The 15,892-nt window shown below is 54.0% G+C and overlaps 1 protein-coding gene across 2 annotated transcripts in view; it reads right to left on the reverse strand.

Annotated features, from left to right (window-relative positions):
- The window catches only part of PARVB (parvin beta), a 96,780-nt gene extending 86,421 nt beyond the window's left edge, over positions 1–10,359 (reverse strand). Inside the window, exon 1 of one of the 2 annotated variants that reach the window (XM_077914177.1) lies at positions 10,188–10,359. In XM_077914177.1, coding sequence (XP_077770303.1) covers positions 10,188–10,302 — 115 coding nt within the window. In that variant the 5' untranslated portion in view covers positions 10,303–10,359. Of the gene's footprint in view, positions 1–3,616; positions 4,003–10,187 lie in introns of those variants that run through there. The other variant, XM_077914180.1, reaches the window with a different exon arrangement.
- Positions 10,360–15,892: the final 5,533 nt, after the last annotated feature.

Raw genomic sequence — 15,892 nt, forward strand, 5'->3', positions numbered from 1 at the left:
ATCCCAACTGCCAGAGAAGAAATCGGCTTTCCTGCTTGACGGGAGCCAACTGGGAGGATCACTTGCAGGTGAATCACCTCCTGCGTGTGCAAGGCTGGTACACTTACAAGTGAGGCTGCCGGCCGGAGGCGTGACCTCTGCAAGGAACCTGACCTCACTTCCTTCTGCACCCTGTCTGCTCATCTGCAAAATGGGAATAAACACCCAGCACCCACTTCCCCGCTTTGTGCGAGCACGAGGTAAGGGAGTGCACGTAGTGTGCAGCGCCGAGCCCGGGACGTCTCGAGGGCCCCACATGGCTTAGCCATGAGTCCGGCTGCTGGAGACTCCATTCTGGCTTCTTCTCCTTTCAATATTTTCCTTCACTTCCTCTCTGATGATCTTCGATCACTCGCTATCAAGGATGGGTACGTTCTCACTTTGAAACACAGTATTAATTTTCAAAACAGGAAACAAAAGAGAGAGATAAAGACACTTCCAATTAAGCTTTGGGAAAGAGTTCCTTTAAATTCCACCTGTACCGGGGATCCCGGGGCGGCTCAGTGGGTCGGCACCTGCCTTTGGCCCAGGGTGTGATCCTGGAGACCCGAGATCGAGTTCCGCGTCGAGCTCCCTGCATGGAGCCTGCTTCTCCCTCTGCCTGTGTCTCTGCCTCTCTCCCTCTCTCTATGTCTATCATGAGTAAATAAATAAAATCTTAAAAAAAAATAAACAAATAAACTCCACCTGTACCAACGAGTTACGAACACCACCACCAGCACAGCGTTCCCCTCTCCCCAGCCTGCAGTGAGGATGCTCTATTCACACACAGTGCGGCACCTGCCGGGTTCTGGCGGACGGCCACCCCACGGTTCCCCTGAACCCCACAGCTGCTTCTGGGAGGGCTGGATGCAAGCAAGCTCTGAGTGCGCCCCACGAGTTAGGGAGCGTCTGCTCCCTCCTTAACTTTTTTTTTTAAGATTTTTATTTATTTATTCATCAGGGAGAGAGAGAGAGAAAGAGAGAGAGAGAGAGTCAGAGACACGGGCAGAGGGAGAACCAGGCTCCACGCAGGGAGCCCGACGAGGGACTTGACCCCGGGACTCCAGGACCACGCCCTGGGCCAAAGGCTGAGCCACCCAGGGATCCCTCCCTCTTTAACTTAGTAACTTACCATGGGAGCAAAGCCTAGATCCTTCAGAATTATCATTCTTCATATCAAAGTATGAACATGCATAACTTTTTTTAAACAGGCTACACTATTAAGATGGCCTTCCTTGGGGCAAACCAACATTCGTGACCCATTCTGTTGGCTAAGAAGGAAAGGTTCAAAGACCCAGACGAAGGACAGACATTTTCAAAATGCCTCAACTCAGATGAGCTCACTTTCCACTGCTAACATGAAAGCATAAAACTGCTTACAGTCTGCTAACCATTCTTTTTTTTTTTTTTTTTTTTTTTTGCCAACCGTTCTAATGCTTTAAGCTGGTGAGGAAGCATCAGAGCACTAAGGTGGACGAGTATCCCTCCTGATGCCGAACTGGCCTCCCTCCCCAGGGACGCAGCATCCGACTCAGACACACGCGAGGAACTTGCCGTTTCTCTGCAGTGTACACCTCAGCTGCATAATCACCGTGTTTCCCAGTCACACCGGGCCAGAAGTAGAAGGCCAGCATCCCTCAAGTGCATATTTTTAAAGGATTTCTGTAACTTGGTTACCAACAGCCAGCTAGCCACTTTGTGGAACATAACGGGAAGGAAGAAGCCAGGGGCACCTGGGTGGCTCGGTCGATGATAGTGTCTGCCTTCGGCTCAGGTCACCATCCTGAGGTTCTGAGACGGAGCCCGGAGTTGGGCTCCCTGCTCAGTGAAGAGCCTGCTACGCCCTCTGCCCCTACACGCTGTTCATACTTTCTCTCTCTCACTCTCACTCACCCTCTCTCTCTCTCAAATAAATAAAATCTTTAAAAAGGGGAGGGAGGGAGGGAGGGAGGGAGGAAAAGAAAGAAAGAAGAAAGAAGAAAGAAAGGAAAGAAAGGAAAGGAAAGGAAAGGAAAGGAAAGGAAAGAAAAGAAAAGAAAAGAAAAGAAAAGAAAAGAAAAGAAAAGAAAAGAAAAGAAAGAAAGAGAAAGAGAGAGAGAAAGCAAAGCAAAGCAAAAAGCAAAGAAGCCAGAGCTGTGGAAATGATAGAGGACCAGCCTGAGAAGGGGCTTGTTTGGGGCTGACAGTCACTAAACACTCAGCCCTCCCATTCGCCCCGGCCTGACTGGTTAGTCCAGCAGGATCATATTATCTCCCACCCTGAGCCCAGACACAGCCTCAGAATCCTTCTTAACACAGGCGCAGGCAGCCCTCACAAACTCAGCTGAGTCTGCTCCCAAGGGGAAGCCGCCCTGCCACCTCTGCTCTGCCACCAACCCTCCGGCTCCGGTGTCCGCGTCAATGCCCTCACTTGCCAACCTCGCCACTAACACACACTTACTTAGCACTCCCCCGACTGCTGACGAGGCTTCGCCTCCTTCAAGGCAGTTATGCTCACACCGCCTAAGGGCAAGTGCCACCAGGCTCTGCGTGAGCCCCATCGGGAAGGAGGCTTGGGGTGAGGCAGCAGACCGAGCGGCGGGGACGGGGACGCGAGCCGGGACCTGGCTCTGCCACCCGCCCACAGCCTCCCACGGAAACACACTGCCTTCCTGGGCGAAGGCGAGGGCCAACCAGCTGGGAAACCCACAGTGTTAGCACCCCTGCACTTCCCCACCTCAGGACGGAGGAAGAGAGGGCCCCTGGAGCCCCCGAGGAGTTCCTGCAGTCCCAATGCTCCAGGCAGGTAGAAAAAGAAAGGATTCCCCTAATGCAGGACTCCCAGGTGCCGTGAGCCCCACCACTCATCCCTTTCTTCTTTTTTTTGTTTTATACATATATATATACACATATATGTAAAATATATATACATATATTTGTAAATATATATACATATTTAAATATATACATACATATTTTACATAGATTAAGTATACATATATATATTTACATGTGTAAAAATATTTATGTTTATATACATGTAAAATAAATATGTGTACATATATATTTCATTGGAGTTCGACTTGCCAACATATAGCAGAACACCCAGTGCTCATCCTGTCAAGTGCCCCCCTCAGCACCCGTCACCCAGTCACCCCACCCCTGCCCACCTCCGCTTCCACTGCCCCTTGTTTGTTTCCCAGTTAGGAGTCTCTCACGCTTGTCTCCCTCTCTAATCTAATGACAGAAAGCGGTCTCTCCTTTGAGTACGTCACTAACAAGTATCTCAGTGATGCAAAAGCTGCCCAAAACTTCTCGAAGGGAGTGCGTCCCGCATTGCGCTCTCTTTACCGCAACAGCAATTAGTACCGACGAGCAGATTAACACGGCAGTGCCAACACGTGCTCGGAACGTGCCCTTAAACGCACTGATCTGCTGTTCGGCCTCGATGTCATACAGTAAACAGCAAACACGCTCACGGGGAAGCAAAGCAATCCCGCACCTGAAGCCTGAAAAGCGTACGGCTAATGCCAAGGGAAAACTGCTTCCTTCAGGCCCACCTTTTATGCGACGGCACCGCCCATCTGAACACAAGAAAATCCTTAGGTAAAGTTACCTGCCCTTTGCCAACCGCAGCAGCCGAAGATCGATGACTCGGAGCACTTAAAAACCGCTCACAGCAAGCACTTAGCCAGCTAGGCCCTAGAAAGATCCCTTCATTATTCTGACGACCGGACAGGGAGTGTGATGGTGAGCAAGTTCCAGATGTGTGATAAATATTAATTCCAAGGAGTTGAGACGGGAATTCAAAGCAGAGCTCATCTAATGAGTGTGGGGCTGCCAGGGCGCCCTGACTCTGCTGGGCCCGTGCAGGGATGGCCGAGATGCTGGAACCACACGGGGCTTAGCCGTTCCTAAAGAGGCCTCAGGACAGAAAGGTAGGGAACAAGAAAGTCATTGCTCTGGGCCCGGGATCAGTTTCCCTTTCTTACAGAAGCAAAGATCCCAAGAGATCTGAGTGGGCCACCGAGACAAAAAGCCCAGTGTGGCACGCGTTGAGGTGCCTACGTGTGTTTCTCCCGTAAATGCCGCCCCCCCGCCCCCTTCCTACCCAGCAACAGTGGAACAAGGAGAAATGCTGGATTTGAAGATTGTGATCAGGATAATAATCAAAGGAAATTTCACAAAGCCACACCAAAAGCTCCCCTGAAAGTCGCTTCCTCTTGGCCAGAGAAAGGAAAAACAGAACAGTGGTTTCCAGTGATTTCCAACCCCACCTCCCCAGAGATGTTACAATCCAGGAGCCGAGCGGAGACACAGCTGACCTGACAGCGCATTTACTCCCCGACTACCAGCTGCTCCCACCGACAGAAGCACCTCAAAGAAGAGGCATTTGGATCTGGAGAAAGGGATGTGGAACTGCCTGTCTCCACCATGGCAGGTTCTGCAGAGAACCTCACAGGCCTGATGGATCCCAACAGGACCTCCACTGGCTTCTCTTATAAGAGACCGTTCTAGAACCCACACTGTATGTGGCCCTGGTCCTCACCTACTTATGTCCTTCCATGGTCTTACCAGCCACTCTTTCCCTTCTCGAGGTTAAGAGGCCAGCTGACCTCAAACATGACCTGCACTTAATGTTCTAAGCATCCTATAGAGCACCAAAGTGATCACGTGTGCGCCCGGAAATGCAAAGAATTCCAAGAGTCCTACTTCCCCGGCCAAAGAGACCAAACTCAGGACAGATCCTTTTCCTGTATGCTGCCACAAAGACACTATTCCAGTTTTATTTTTAAAAGGTAAATCGGAGGGCTGTTGAGATCTGCTATAAAACAGCATGTATGGGGCACTTGGGTGGCTCAGTGGTGGAGTGTCTACCTTCGGCTCAGGGTGTGATCCCGGGGTCCTGGGATGGAGTCCCGCATCGGGCTCCCTGCATGGAGCCTGCTTCTCCCTCTGCCTGTGTCTCTGCCTCTCTCTGTCTCTGTGTCTCTCAAGAATAAATAAATAAAATCTTAAAAAAACAAAACAAAAAAACCAGCACATAGAAGTCACTTCAAAGTTTGCAAAATGTCCTGAATGAACCAGCTGCAAACTACCACTTATCCCAGTGCGTCAGCCCTGCACGTCTGCCCGCACTCGTGGGAGCTGGGGCCTGGGCAGGGAAGGCAGGTGTCATCTAATCTGTTCTCATGCAGAATGTCTTCATTCTTAGAGGGGAGGGCCATTACTCCTGTAGCTGCTCCTGCCTCATGGTCCCCGGAATGCAGCTGGGAATCTAGCTTCTTCTGGACCCACTGACTGCCTAGGGGAAGCCAGCCTGCGCCTGCACCTGCACCTGGATGCCCGCCCGCCCACTGCACCCACAGAGGCCTCCAGACCTTCTCAAGTAACAACGGTCATGGCATGACCGGCAGGCCACACCACAGCCCAGCCACCGTGAACTGCCTGCACTTCCCCAAAAGGAACTCGCTGGGGTCTCCTCCAGGGCGCCCGGCGGGAAGCCCCGTACTGAACCCTCTCCTCTGGCAAATCCCCAGCTCTCCTTTATGTGCAACCAGGGGACCACTTCCTCCAGCCGGAACCCAGAACCATGTACAGGTTGTGTGTCTCCCACAGGTCACGGTCGCCAGCTCCGAGGACAGGCCCGGGGCCACCGTGCCCACCGACAGCTCCCTGCTGGCCAGGTGAGCACAGGAAAAGACTCCTTTACCTGTGACCTTAGGCCTGAAGTCAGGGGCACCTCCTCCTTCTGCGTCCCGGGAGAGAGGAACAGCCTTCACCTCCCGCTTCTGGGGAGAACCCGGCTGCATCCCTCTGAGCTTTCAGGAAATTTGAAAATTCATTTCTTCTAGGTAGCAGCTCTCACACATCTCCCCACTCTGGCATTCTGCCCCCCCCCAGGACCCCGCTCCCCCAGAGGCTATGACTGGTCCCCAGGACCCAGCGTGTGATCCCGGATTCTCCCCTTTAAGAAACTGAACAGAGAGCCCCAGATGCTGAGCCCCAGGCCAGGGAGGTTCACAGTGGGGCTCTGGGCACTTCTGGACTCCTGGGGCTGAGGGCCTGGAGTAGCTTCATCACCACTTCAGGCTACTTGAAGTTCTTGAGACACCCCAGGAAGCGTCCCCCTGGGCACTCTTATGGGACACCTGGGGCCAATAATTCACTGTTGTGTGTTGTGACAACACAAGCTGTGTTGGGGGATGCTCATAGCATTCCTGGCCCCGAACCCACCAGATGCCAGGAGCACCCTTACCTCCAGTCGTGACCACACAACATGTCCCCAGACACCGCCATGTCCCCTGGGGGCACAACCACCAGCCACTCATACACCTAACCAGGTGAGAACCACTGGTTTAAACCCATGAGGCGGCTACTGGGTAAGGCTGTGTTTTCTCAACTTGAAAATGAGGGGGAAATTCCACCCTGCATAGACCTTGCATGTAGGTAAAAATTCCTACCTCGCAGGGCTAAATTACAGAGCATCTCGGTCCAGGTATTATTACATTAGGGACTACTATTACAGAGCAGCGTTTACGTGGGCTGTGCTGGGGTCTACGCAGCATCAACACAGCTGATCGCTCCGCAAAAGCCGAGGGGATCACCGAGGTTAACAAAGGTGGCGTAGAGATCCTCTCCTGCAAGTTACTGAAAGAAAAGAAACGTAATACTCTCAACCTTCAAGCTCGCAGCCACCTCGTGATCCCTTGAGATTTCGATCCCCAGGGCAGGCTCCATCGCTATCTTGTCATTGATCGATGCTTCTGAGGCCGACACTTGGGAGATGCTCCAGGAGAGAAGCAGAGGACGAGCCACCGACTGGGACAAGGGACCCCACAGAAGGCTCATCTGAGAAAGGATCTGCATCTAAAGTACACAGATTTCTTAAAATCCAACACTAAGAAATCAAACAACTTGATTCAAGATGAGCCAAAGATCTGAACAGACACCTCACCAAAGGGGACGTACAGATGGCACATAAGCACATGAAAAGATGCTGCGTGTCGTTAAGGGGGCAGGGAAGGGAACCTAAGACGGCTCTAACAAAGTACATTTACGAAAACACACGTACACACACGTACACACACACACACACAGAAGAGGAACTTCCTACATGCTTTCTTTGCTCAGAAAGAAGGGACAGAAAGAGCCTCCAGATTCGGCTCTGGTGGCTGGGGTCTGTGATGAGGGCAGGTCCTCAGAGCAGGACGGGGGTCGGGAGGGGGCCCTCCACGGGGCCCCTTCCATCCAGGGCCACCCTGGCTCCCCAGAGCCGGCTGCACACCTCTCGGGACTTCGCATGGCAGCTGCGGCCCCTGGGGTGGCCCCCGGCCCGCTGCACCTCTGAGGCTTCCATCTGTGGTCCTGAGGGGGGACCTGGGGGACCCGGGGGACCTGGCGAGGGGACTCTGCCCTCCACGCCCGCTCTGCCCAGCTCCAGTGCAACCAAGCCAGCTTTTAATAAAGCTGCTCCTGAAAGTCTCTGGGCCTTGCACGGGGAGCTGTGGGGTTTTTCAAGCGTTCTTCCCACACTTTCCGATGTCCACAGTTACTCATAGTTCTGTTTCCTAAACCGGGCCACCATGTGACACAAAGTGGTTCCCTCCCAGAGAACATCAGCCTTAATCACGCCCTGAATTCATCCCCGGGGAACTTCCTGCATCGCTTCCTCCAACCCCCAGGGGCCACACATTTCCTAAAATGATCTCGCCTGAAGATGACAGGACTGTCACCCGGAGTTCCTCCATGCCTTGTCCCAACCATGAGCTCTGCCGATTCGGGGTGGGGGGGGAGCGGAGTCCAGTGCCTGCAGGCTCCCAGAATCCCTAACCTCCCGGAATCTTCACACCCTCCCTTACAGGGGCCTCCCCACCACCCACACTCCTGAACTCACCGCCGACTTCTAACAAACCAGAAAATGAAACCCCTGCACCTGGCAGTGCCTAACCATCTCTGAGCACCCACCCTCTTCCTGAGGGTTCCATGGTAGGCAAATGAGTGCCTTCCCACTGGGGCCCAAAGTCTGGGCCAGCCCCGCCCCAGCTCACAAGCTGCAGGAACAGCACAGAGATCAGGAGAGCAAGCCGCCAAGGCCACAGGCCTGCTGGAGTACTGACAGCTCTCAATTATTCAGCATCTCATTATCCAGCCTCTGCATCTCTGCAACCCACTTCCCAGAAGACCAGTGGGAAGCCACTAAGCCCTTCCAAGCCCAGCTTTGTGCCCCCTTGATTCCTGCGTCTGAGCCCAAACGGGGTTTTCAGCCTTTTGTTTGTACGGGGGAACCTCCACGTGTACCAGGCACTCGAACTGTGAGAACCAAGGCAGGGGAGCCAGCTAACTCACACGCAAAATCACCAACAGCACTGCTGCTGTTTTCCTGTCCACGCTATTCACCACAGGATGCCCTGGACTGGGATTCTTGGTGCACCGACATCAGACCAGACTGGCCTTTGATTTACTAGACACACACTAGCTCCTAAAAGCAAAGGCAAGAAGCATTTCACTTTGGGACCAGTCTGTTACTTCAGGCGTGTGTTCTTCATATTCCACGGGTGTAAATGTCCCCCATAAAAAGCCCTAACAGTCCAGAACATTCCCCTTACTTGCTATCCTGTGGCAGATTTCTTTCCCTGGTCCCTTCTGATCTCAACCCAAGCATGACCTGCTCTGCGCGCTTCTCCATCGGCCTCACTTTCACGTGTTCTTTGAGCGCACGGTATCATAGTGCTTCCGGTCTGTTTAACCATCACAGCGGACTCCCCGTTCCTCGAAAGCAAGAGTCCTGGCTACCTTTTCTTCCGAGGCTGAACAAATTGTGAGAGGGAAGTATCATTTATGCCTGTAACCGTCCCAAGTCATGAAGAGGACCCGAAATGTCTTCTGGCAAAGGGCGACGTCACTACAGGTGAGGACACACATCACCAACGCAGCAGGGATGACACAGAAGCGTGACGTCATTTATCATCTCCGTTTAGGGGGTACGACTTGATAAGAGACAAATGCAAGCCAATTTGGGCTCTTAAATCATAAGGCTCGATAGAGGAATGGCCAATTTGTTTGGGGATATTTGGAAGCCCCTAAAGGGTGATGAGGCCCTACCGGGAGGGGACTAAATAAAGTAATCTGGTAAAAGCATCCCTGAAAGGAAATGCAACGGTGCAACCCCCCCCACACACACACACACATAAAAACCCCTAAGGGGAATGCGTGGGGGTACGCATGACCCCAAGGGGTAAAAGTGTTACACACTTTCCTAGACATGCACAGGTCCCAGGGAGAAAGGAAGGGGGGTCCAATGTCCCTGCGGGATGCACACTTGGGGAGACACCAGGAGACCTTCTGGGGGATAATCAGTCTCCCGTCCTTCCTTTCCTGGGGATCTGAGATGGGCCTGAGGCCAGCCCCAGGGCCGTCTCCCCCTCCTGCCTGACCTCTGCGGCCTCTTTGGCTCCTCTTTCCTCCAGAGCTCAACTCACCCAGACCCACCGGGGATCTGCCCCAGGGGAGTAATCTCCGGCCAGAACAAAGGGAAAATTCAGGAACCTGGGCCTGCAGCGCGGCCACACAGGCCTGCGGGAGTTAACAGCCCTGGCAACTCTACAAAAACTTTAAAATGTAAGCGGAGGCAGGTAGATTTTTAGAATTATTTTCCTAAGCACCAAAGGGGGAGGGGGCTCTGGGGCCCTTGGGGGCCGCACCCGCACAGCCCCGACCCCGCCTTGCGGCCCGCGCCCCGCGCTCGGGGACCAGTCGCGGCTGAGCTCGGCGCCTGCGGCCGGTGCTGCTCTGGAAGGGCGCTCGGTGATCGCGGGGCCCTGCTCGGCGGGACGGGCCCCCCCACTCGCAACCCAGGTCCGCCCTCCGCGCCCGCGCCCGCGCCCATCTGCAAGCCGCCGGGCAGGGGCGCGGGGCCGAGGATGTCCCCCGCCGGGCTTTACAGGTCCCGGGAGGAGGAAGAGCGAGGGTCAAGGGCGCTCCCCAAGGTCACGGCGGCGCGCCCCGCGGGCCGGGAGGTCCTGGGGGCCCGGGCGGGGGGCGAGGCCGGAGCCCCGGGCCGGGAGGTGGTGGGGGGCGGGGGCGCCGGGGAGCCGCCCGGAGAGGCCCGGGGAGGCGGCGGGCGGGGCGGGGCCGGCGGGGAGGCGGGGCGGGCGGGGAGCGCGGGGCGGGCGGGGAGCGCTCACCCTCCTTGGCCTTCTTCTTCCTCGCCAGCGTGCCGCCGAGCTTGCCCAGGAACGACTCGTCCTTCTTCATCCTGCGGGGCCGCGGGGCGGGCGAGCGCGGGGGCGCGGAGGACATGAGCGGGGGCCGCGCGGGGACCCGGCGGGCGCAGCGCGAGTGGGAGCCGCCCTCGCCGCCCTCGCCGCCCGCCCGGGGAGGGGCCCCGGCGCCGCCCCCGCCCCGCCCCGCCCCGCCCCGCCCCGCAGCGCCCGCCGCCCGAGGTCGGCGCTGCCCCTTCCATGCCGCGGCCGCGCTCCGGGAAGTGAAGGCGCTGGGCTCCCCGTGCCGCGGGGTCCCCCCCACCCCGGCTCCCTGCGCGGCCACCATCCGCTCCAGGAGTCGGTTCACCTGTTGAGCGTCTACCCAGAGCCAGGCCCGGGGCTGGGGGAGCCCCGTGGGGACGGTCCCCGCCCTTAGGAAGCCACCGTGGGCCGAGCAGAACACCTTACCGGCTCCTAGGGGAGCTCGAGAAGTTCCCCAAGAGGCGATGTGAAGGCCCAGGAAACGGGTCTGGCCTGGATTCAGGCAGAGGGAAGAGGGGGACCAGGGGACAGGGCGGAGGGAGAGGAGGGCAGGGCGGGCCTTGGAAGTGCTGGAAGCAGAGAAAGCATTTTCGAGTTAGGATGATGTGATCAGATTTGGCTCCACCAGGGGCCCCTGGGTGGCTCAGCGGTGGAGCCACCTGCCTTCAGCTCAGGGCGTGATCCCGCCCGCAGTCCTGGGATCGAGTCTCCACAGGGAGCCTGCTTCTCCCTCTGCCTACGTCTCTGCCTCTCTCTTTCATACATGAATAAATAAAATCTAAAAAAAACAAAAAACAAAAACCATTTGGCTCCACCAGGTTGACTGTGGCTGACAGCAGGACAGTAGATGGAAGAGTAAGGCAGGAGCCTGGACACCAGTTCCAGGACCAAGGTGACCTAGGAGGGAGGTGAACAGATTCCCAGAGACATAAGAGGAAGGAGCCCAGACTAGTGGTCAGGAGAGTTAAGGTAAGGTCCCCCCTGTTTTCTGGGGGACCAGGGCTAAGAGGTGGAATCAGGCTGAGACGGGGCTATCCCAGGGGCTCCCCTGGGAAGGGAGGAGACTCTGAGTCACAAGTGTGGCTCTAGGCTGTTTTTCCATCCACCTTTGTGGCTGCTCAGTGCCCACCACACAGCCTAACTCCTTCAGTGCCTTCAGCAATGGTCTGTGTCCTGCAGTGGGTGCCAAGCCCTATCCTCCCTCTGGGAGTGCACACACCACAGGGACAGTGATGTGCCCTCCATGACAGCATATGACCTGCACTGACACAGGACTCACAGTCATGCACTTAGGGACCCAGGAAGCTGGGGGAGAGGAGGCTAGTCCAGGAAGGGCCATCTGACCTGGGACACAGATAAAGTCACCTCTGCCTCTGTTCAGTAAAGGCAGAGAAGACTCAGCAGGCAGAGGGGAGGGACATGGGGAGAGAATGCTAAGTAATGACAGACACCCCACCCCCACCATGGTCAGGGTGCGAAGTGACAAGAAGGAAAGGCACATGGCCTGGTGTGGACTGAGCCTTTGGGGTGGAGGGAACAAGATCAGTGCCCTGTGCCTTTGGGGTGGAGGGAACAAGATCAGTGCCCTGTTCAAAGAACCCCAAGCCACCGAGCAGGTTTGAGCGGAGACCTGACCTGTCAGATTGATGCAAGGGGATGGATGGAAGCAAAAGCCAGGGTCAGAGAGCAATTAATTCAGCAACTCCTGAAATGGGGCAGCCCTGGTCTCCAAGGACCAAGGCAGTGGCAGAGAGAAGGGACAGACAAGAATGAGCTTGCAGGGCTGCAGGCGCCAATGTTTGGAAAATAATTGGATGCCAGAGTGAGGGACAGTATAAAGCCAGAGGTCTCTGAGGCTTCGGAAGGCCCGATTGGGGGTGCCTCTGACCAGGCTGGGGAAAACACAGAAAGTTGTGAACTCAGTTATTGACATCCCCATGGGGTCATGGCACAGTCAGGGCTAGACAGTGCCTGCCGTCTGGATGCTGGAGGGAGCTGTCCTCTAGGGCAGGGTCTCTGGCCCCTTTGAGAAGCCGATGCACAGAACGGGCGGTTTATGCTAGAGAAGCATATACATGGGGTGCCGCACAGCGCCTCGGGAGGCCCACAGACACCACCACCCCCCCAGCCTCCCACTGCCCTCAGCACAGCCACAGGCCCCAGGGGAGCAGAAAGGTAGCTGTAGGAAGGGCAACGGAGCATGGCTGTGCTTCTTGGGCCACGAGAACTGGCAGCAGAGGGTACAGTCCTGTGCCCCCCCCCAAGTAGATAACCAAGTGCTTGAATATTGCATCAGTGGGCCAGCTTCCCAGCAAATGCACAGAATTTACCATTTTCACTTGTTAACTGCTCATTTGAACACTGCAGAGACAGGTGGAATCCTACTTTGAAAAATGTCATTACAGGGCAGCCTGGGTGGCTCAGTGGTTTAGCACTGCCTTCAGCCCAGTGTGTGATCCTGGAGACCTGGGACCGAGTCCCATGTCGGGCTCCCTGCATAGAGCCTGCTTCTCCGTCTGCCTGTGTCTCTGCCCCCCACCCCCCACCTCTCTCTCTCTCTGTGTCTTTCATGAATAAATAAATAAAATCTTGAAAAAAAAGAAAAATGTCATTACACCGTGAATGGATTTCTCTAGAAGACACCTGAGCCTGACACTGCCCACCTGCTTCAAGCAGGACTACTCACTACAACCAAGCAACTCCTAGCTGTAAGAGGAACTCTGCTGGGCCTTACATGATAGGGTTCCTGGAGTTCAGTGGGAATCATTCATATAGAAACATAATCATAGGGACGCCCGGGTGGCTCAGTGGTGGAGCGTCTGCCTTCAGCTCAGGACGTGATCCCAGGGTCCTGGGATCGAGCCCCACTTCGGGCTCCCCACAGTGAGCCTGCTTCTCCCTCTGCCTATGTCTCCACCTCTATGTCTGTCATGAATAAATAAATAAAATATTAAAAAAAGAAACAATCATATTTTAAATGCAGGTGTGGTATTTATTACCAAGAAATCCATGCGAAACACCAACTTCTCAGAAAGACCCTTTTCTGCAGAAAGACGAAGTGTGCATCCACACACACTATTTCCCTTGCGTATTTTGGGCTGGAGAATGGAATGATCTCTTATTAAATGCGGCTTTGAAGATTATTTTAAATTGGTGTGTTAGTTGCAATGGCTTATCTCGGGCGTGCCACAGATAGCAATCAAATACTAGGCTGTGGATTAATTTGTATTTTTTTCAGGGCTAGACGAAGGAGGAACAACAATATGACCCCCTGCTCCCCGCAAAAAAACCCAAAACTCTGCTCCTTTCTTGGCCTGGCTCCTGGGGATTTTATACAGCGTTCCCTCCGGGGTCGTCTAACCAAAACAACTTTCTAAATCACTTTACAGAGTGGCAACATCAATATTTCCTTGAAGGCTGGAAAGTGTTGGTTCTTAATTAAAAAGAGAATTTAACAAGAAGCAGAAATGTGGCTTTAGCTCCTGTCCTCATCAACTCCAACTTCCACTCCTTGGCATGTGACACACGTAGGTAGCCCACGCCACTGCTCTTCGTACGCTTTACATTTGGAGAATAATCATGAAAATCAGATTACATGCAGCTGCCCCTATAAAAGCAAACCATTTGATTTTGCGTTTGAAGTGTGGCTTCCAAAGAGGGGCCAGTTCCTTATAAGCTTAATGAAGACAAGGAGCAAACATTTCATGGGTGTGCCCCGTAGCCCTGGCCGGGGACTGGGCCCCACGCTGCGCGCTCTGGGTCACCCCCGATTACAAGCCTTCCTGTCATTCTTGCTGTCCTTCCCGTAAGCGGACAGGCGCACTGGGCAAGGCACACAGGTGTAATTTGTCGTAACACTTCGGCTGAGGCAAGCCGAACAAAAAGCCTTAAAAATAACGAGGTGGGAGAATGGGTACACCCATTGGTGTATTCATATAATGAAATACTACTGAGCAAACAAAAAGAATGACGGAGTGCAGGGAATCTCAAAAACGTCACGTTGAGAGGCAAGGGCACACACTGGAGGTGTGCACATATTTGAGGTTCAATAGGGATCCCTGGGTGGCTCAGTGGTTTAGCGCCTGCCTTCAGCCCAGGGCGTGATCCTGGGGTCCCGGGATCAGGTCCCGCGTCGGGCTCCCTGCATGGAGCCTGCTTCTCCCTCTGCCTGTGTCTCTGCCTCTCTCTCTCTCTCTCTATGTCTATCATGAATAAATAAATAAGATTTTTAAAAAAAAGAACAGGTGACCTCTTCGCTATGTGGAGGGAGGTTCCCGTGGCAGGAGAGGGTCTTGCCTGGATCCGGGCACCCGGCAGCGCCGGGCAATGCGAGTGTTCCATGTGTTGCCCTGTGGGGTAGTCACTCAGGTGTGTACATCTGTCCGCCGAGTATTTGCAAATTTCCCCGTATATCCATTCTACCTCCATAAAGTCTTCGGGAAAAGAAAGTAAACAAACAAACAAACAAAACAAAAATAAAAGAGAAAGTAAACAAACGTCACCTCCAGGCAGGATAACTTGAATTATTTTTACCTTGCCTGCTTTGGGGTTCTCTTCCTTATCAACAAACCTCTTAGGGCCCCGCGGCTCTGCGAGCACTTAAAGAGGGTTTTAAAGCTGGGCAGTTTCTCCAATCTCCCTGTCATGTGACTAAAAAGAAATGATGTCTTTCAAAAAACGAAAAACAGCCGTTAGCGCTTTGGGAGAAGAAAGGGAACTCATCCTAGGAGGAGGAGGAGGAGGAGGAGGGTGTATGGAGCCTGTGAAATGTTTTCTTGCGTTGCTTATTTTCCAACCTCCCACCAGTGGCTGGAGAGTCAGAAGCGTGTCAAGAGGGGAGAGAAATAATTAATTCAGCGACAGAGAAAGTGTCCTATTTCCCCCCAGGTTATGTTTTGGGTGCGATCTCTCCACGCCCTGGGGCGACATGTTCAAACGGGCTGTGATCATCATGTCTAAAGTCGCCTTGCGGACGGTGCTGTTTCATTAGTTTGCTCGTGGAGCAATCTGGCAAGAGAGTGACGTGTGATTTTCACAGTAAACGCTAGGAGCGTGAAAGGATGACCACACTTGCCTGGAATTTAAACACTGGTGGTAGCGCTTTCTCCCGTCCCACACGTGAGCAAAACATGAATCACTGATGACCGTGATCAGCAGCCTCTTACTCAGTGATTTTGGAACCATCAGCAAACTTCGAGACCACGGAAGTTGGATTTCCATCTATTAGCAACTCCTCTGAGTTGTCAGTTTGCATAGTAGGCAAATTAAGCCACATCTGCACTTTGTTCCTGAAAACGTTTTATGAATGAGGAACGGGTGAGAGGTTGGCACCAAATTATTGATTCCTTCTGTGGAGGGGAATTGGTAAAGCTTTCTATAAAAGATTAGCCCTCAGACTTTCCCCCAAGCTTTTAGAGAGCAAGTTCTTTGAAAAATGCCAGTTCCTTTTAGATGGCTGGGAGAACAGAGGCCAGGTCTGTTAGACATTCACAACATAGTCTGAATTTCTTTCATTATTAATTTGCTATATATATCACCTGCCTGCACAATAAAAAGCTTTGCTGGGATCCCTGGGTGGCTCAGTGGTTTAGCGCCTGCCTTCAGCCCAGGGTGTGATCCTGGAGCCCCAAGATCGATTCCCATAT

This window comes from Canis aureus, chromosome 11 (assembly GCF_053574225.1).
Source record: "Canis aureus isolate CA01 chromosome 11, VMU_Caureus_v.1.0, whole genome shotgun sequence".
Classification (NCBI taxonomy): domain Eukaryota; kingdom Metazoa; phylum Chordata; class Mammalia; order Carnivora; family Canidae; genus Canis; species Canis aureus.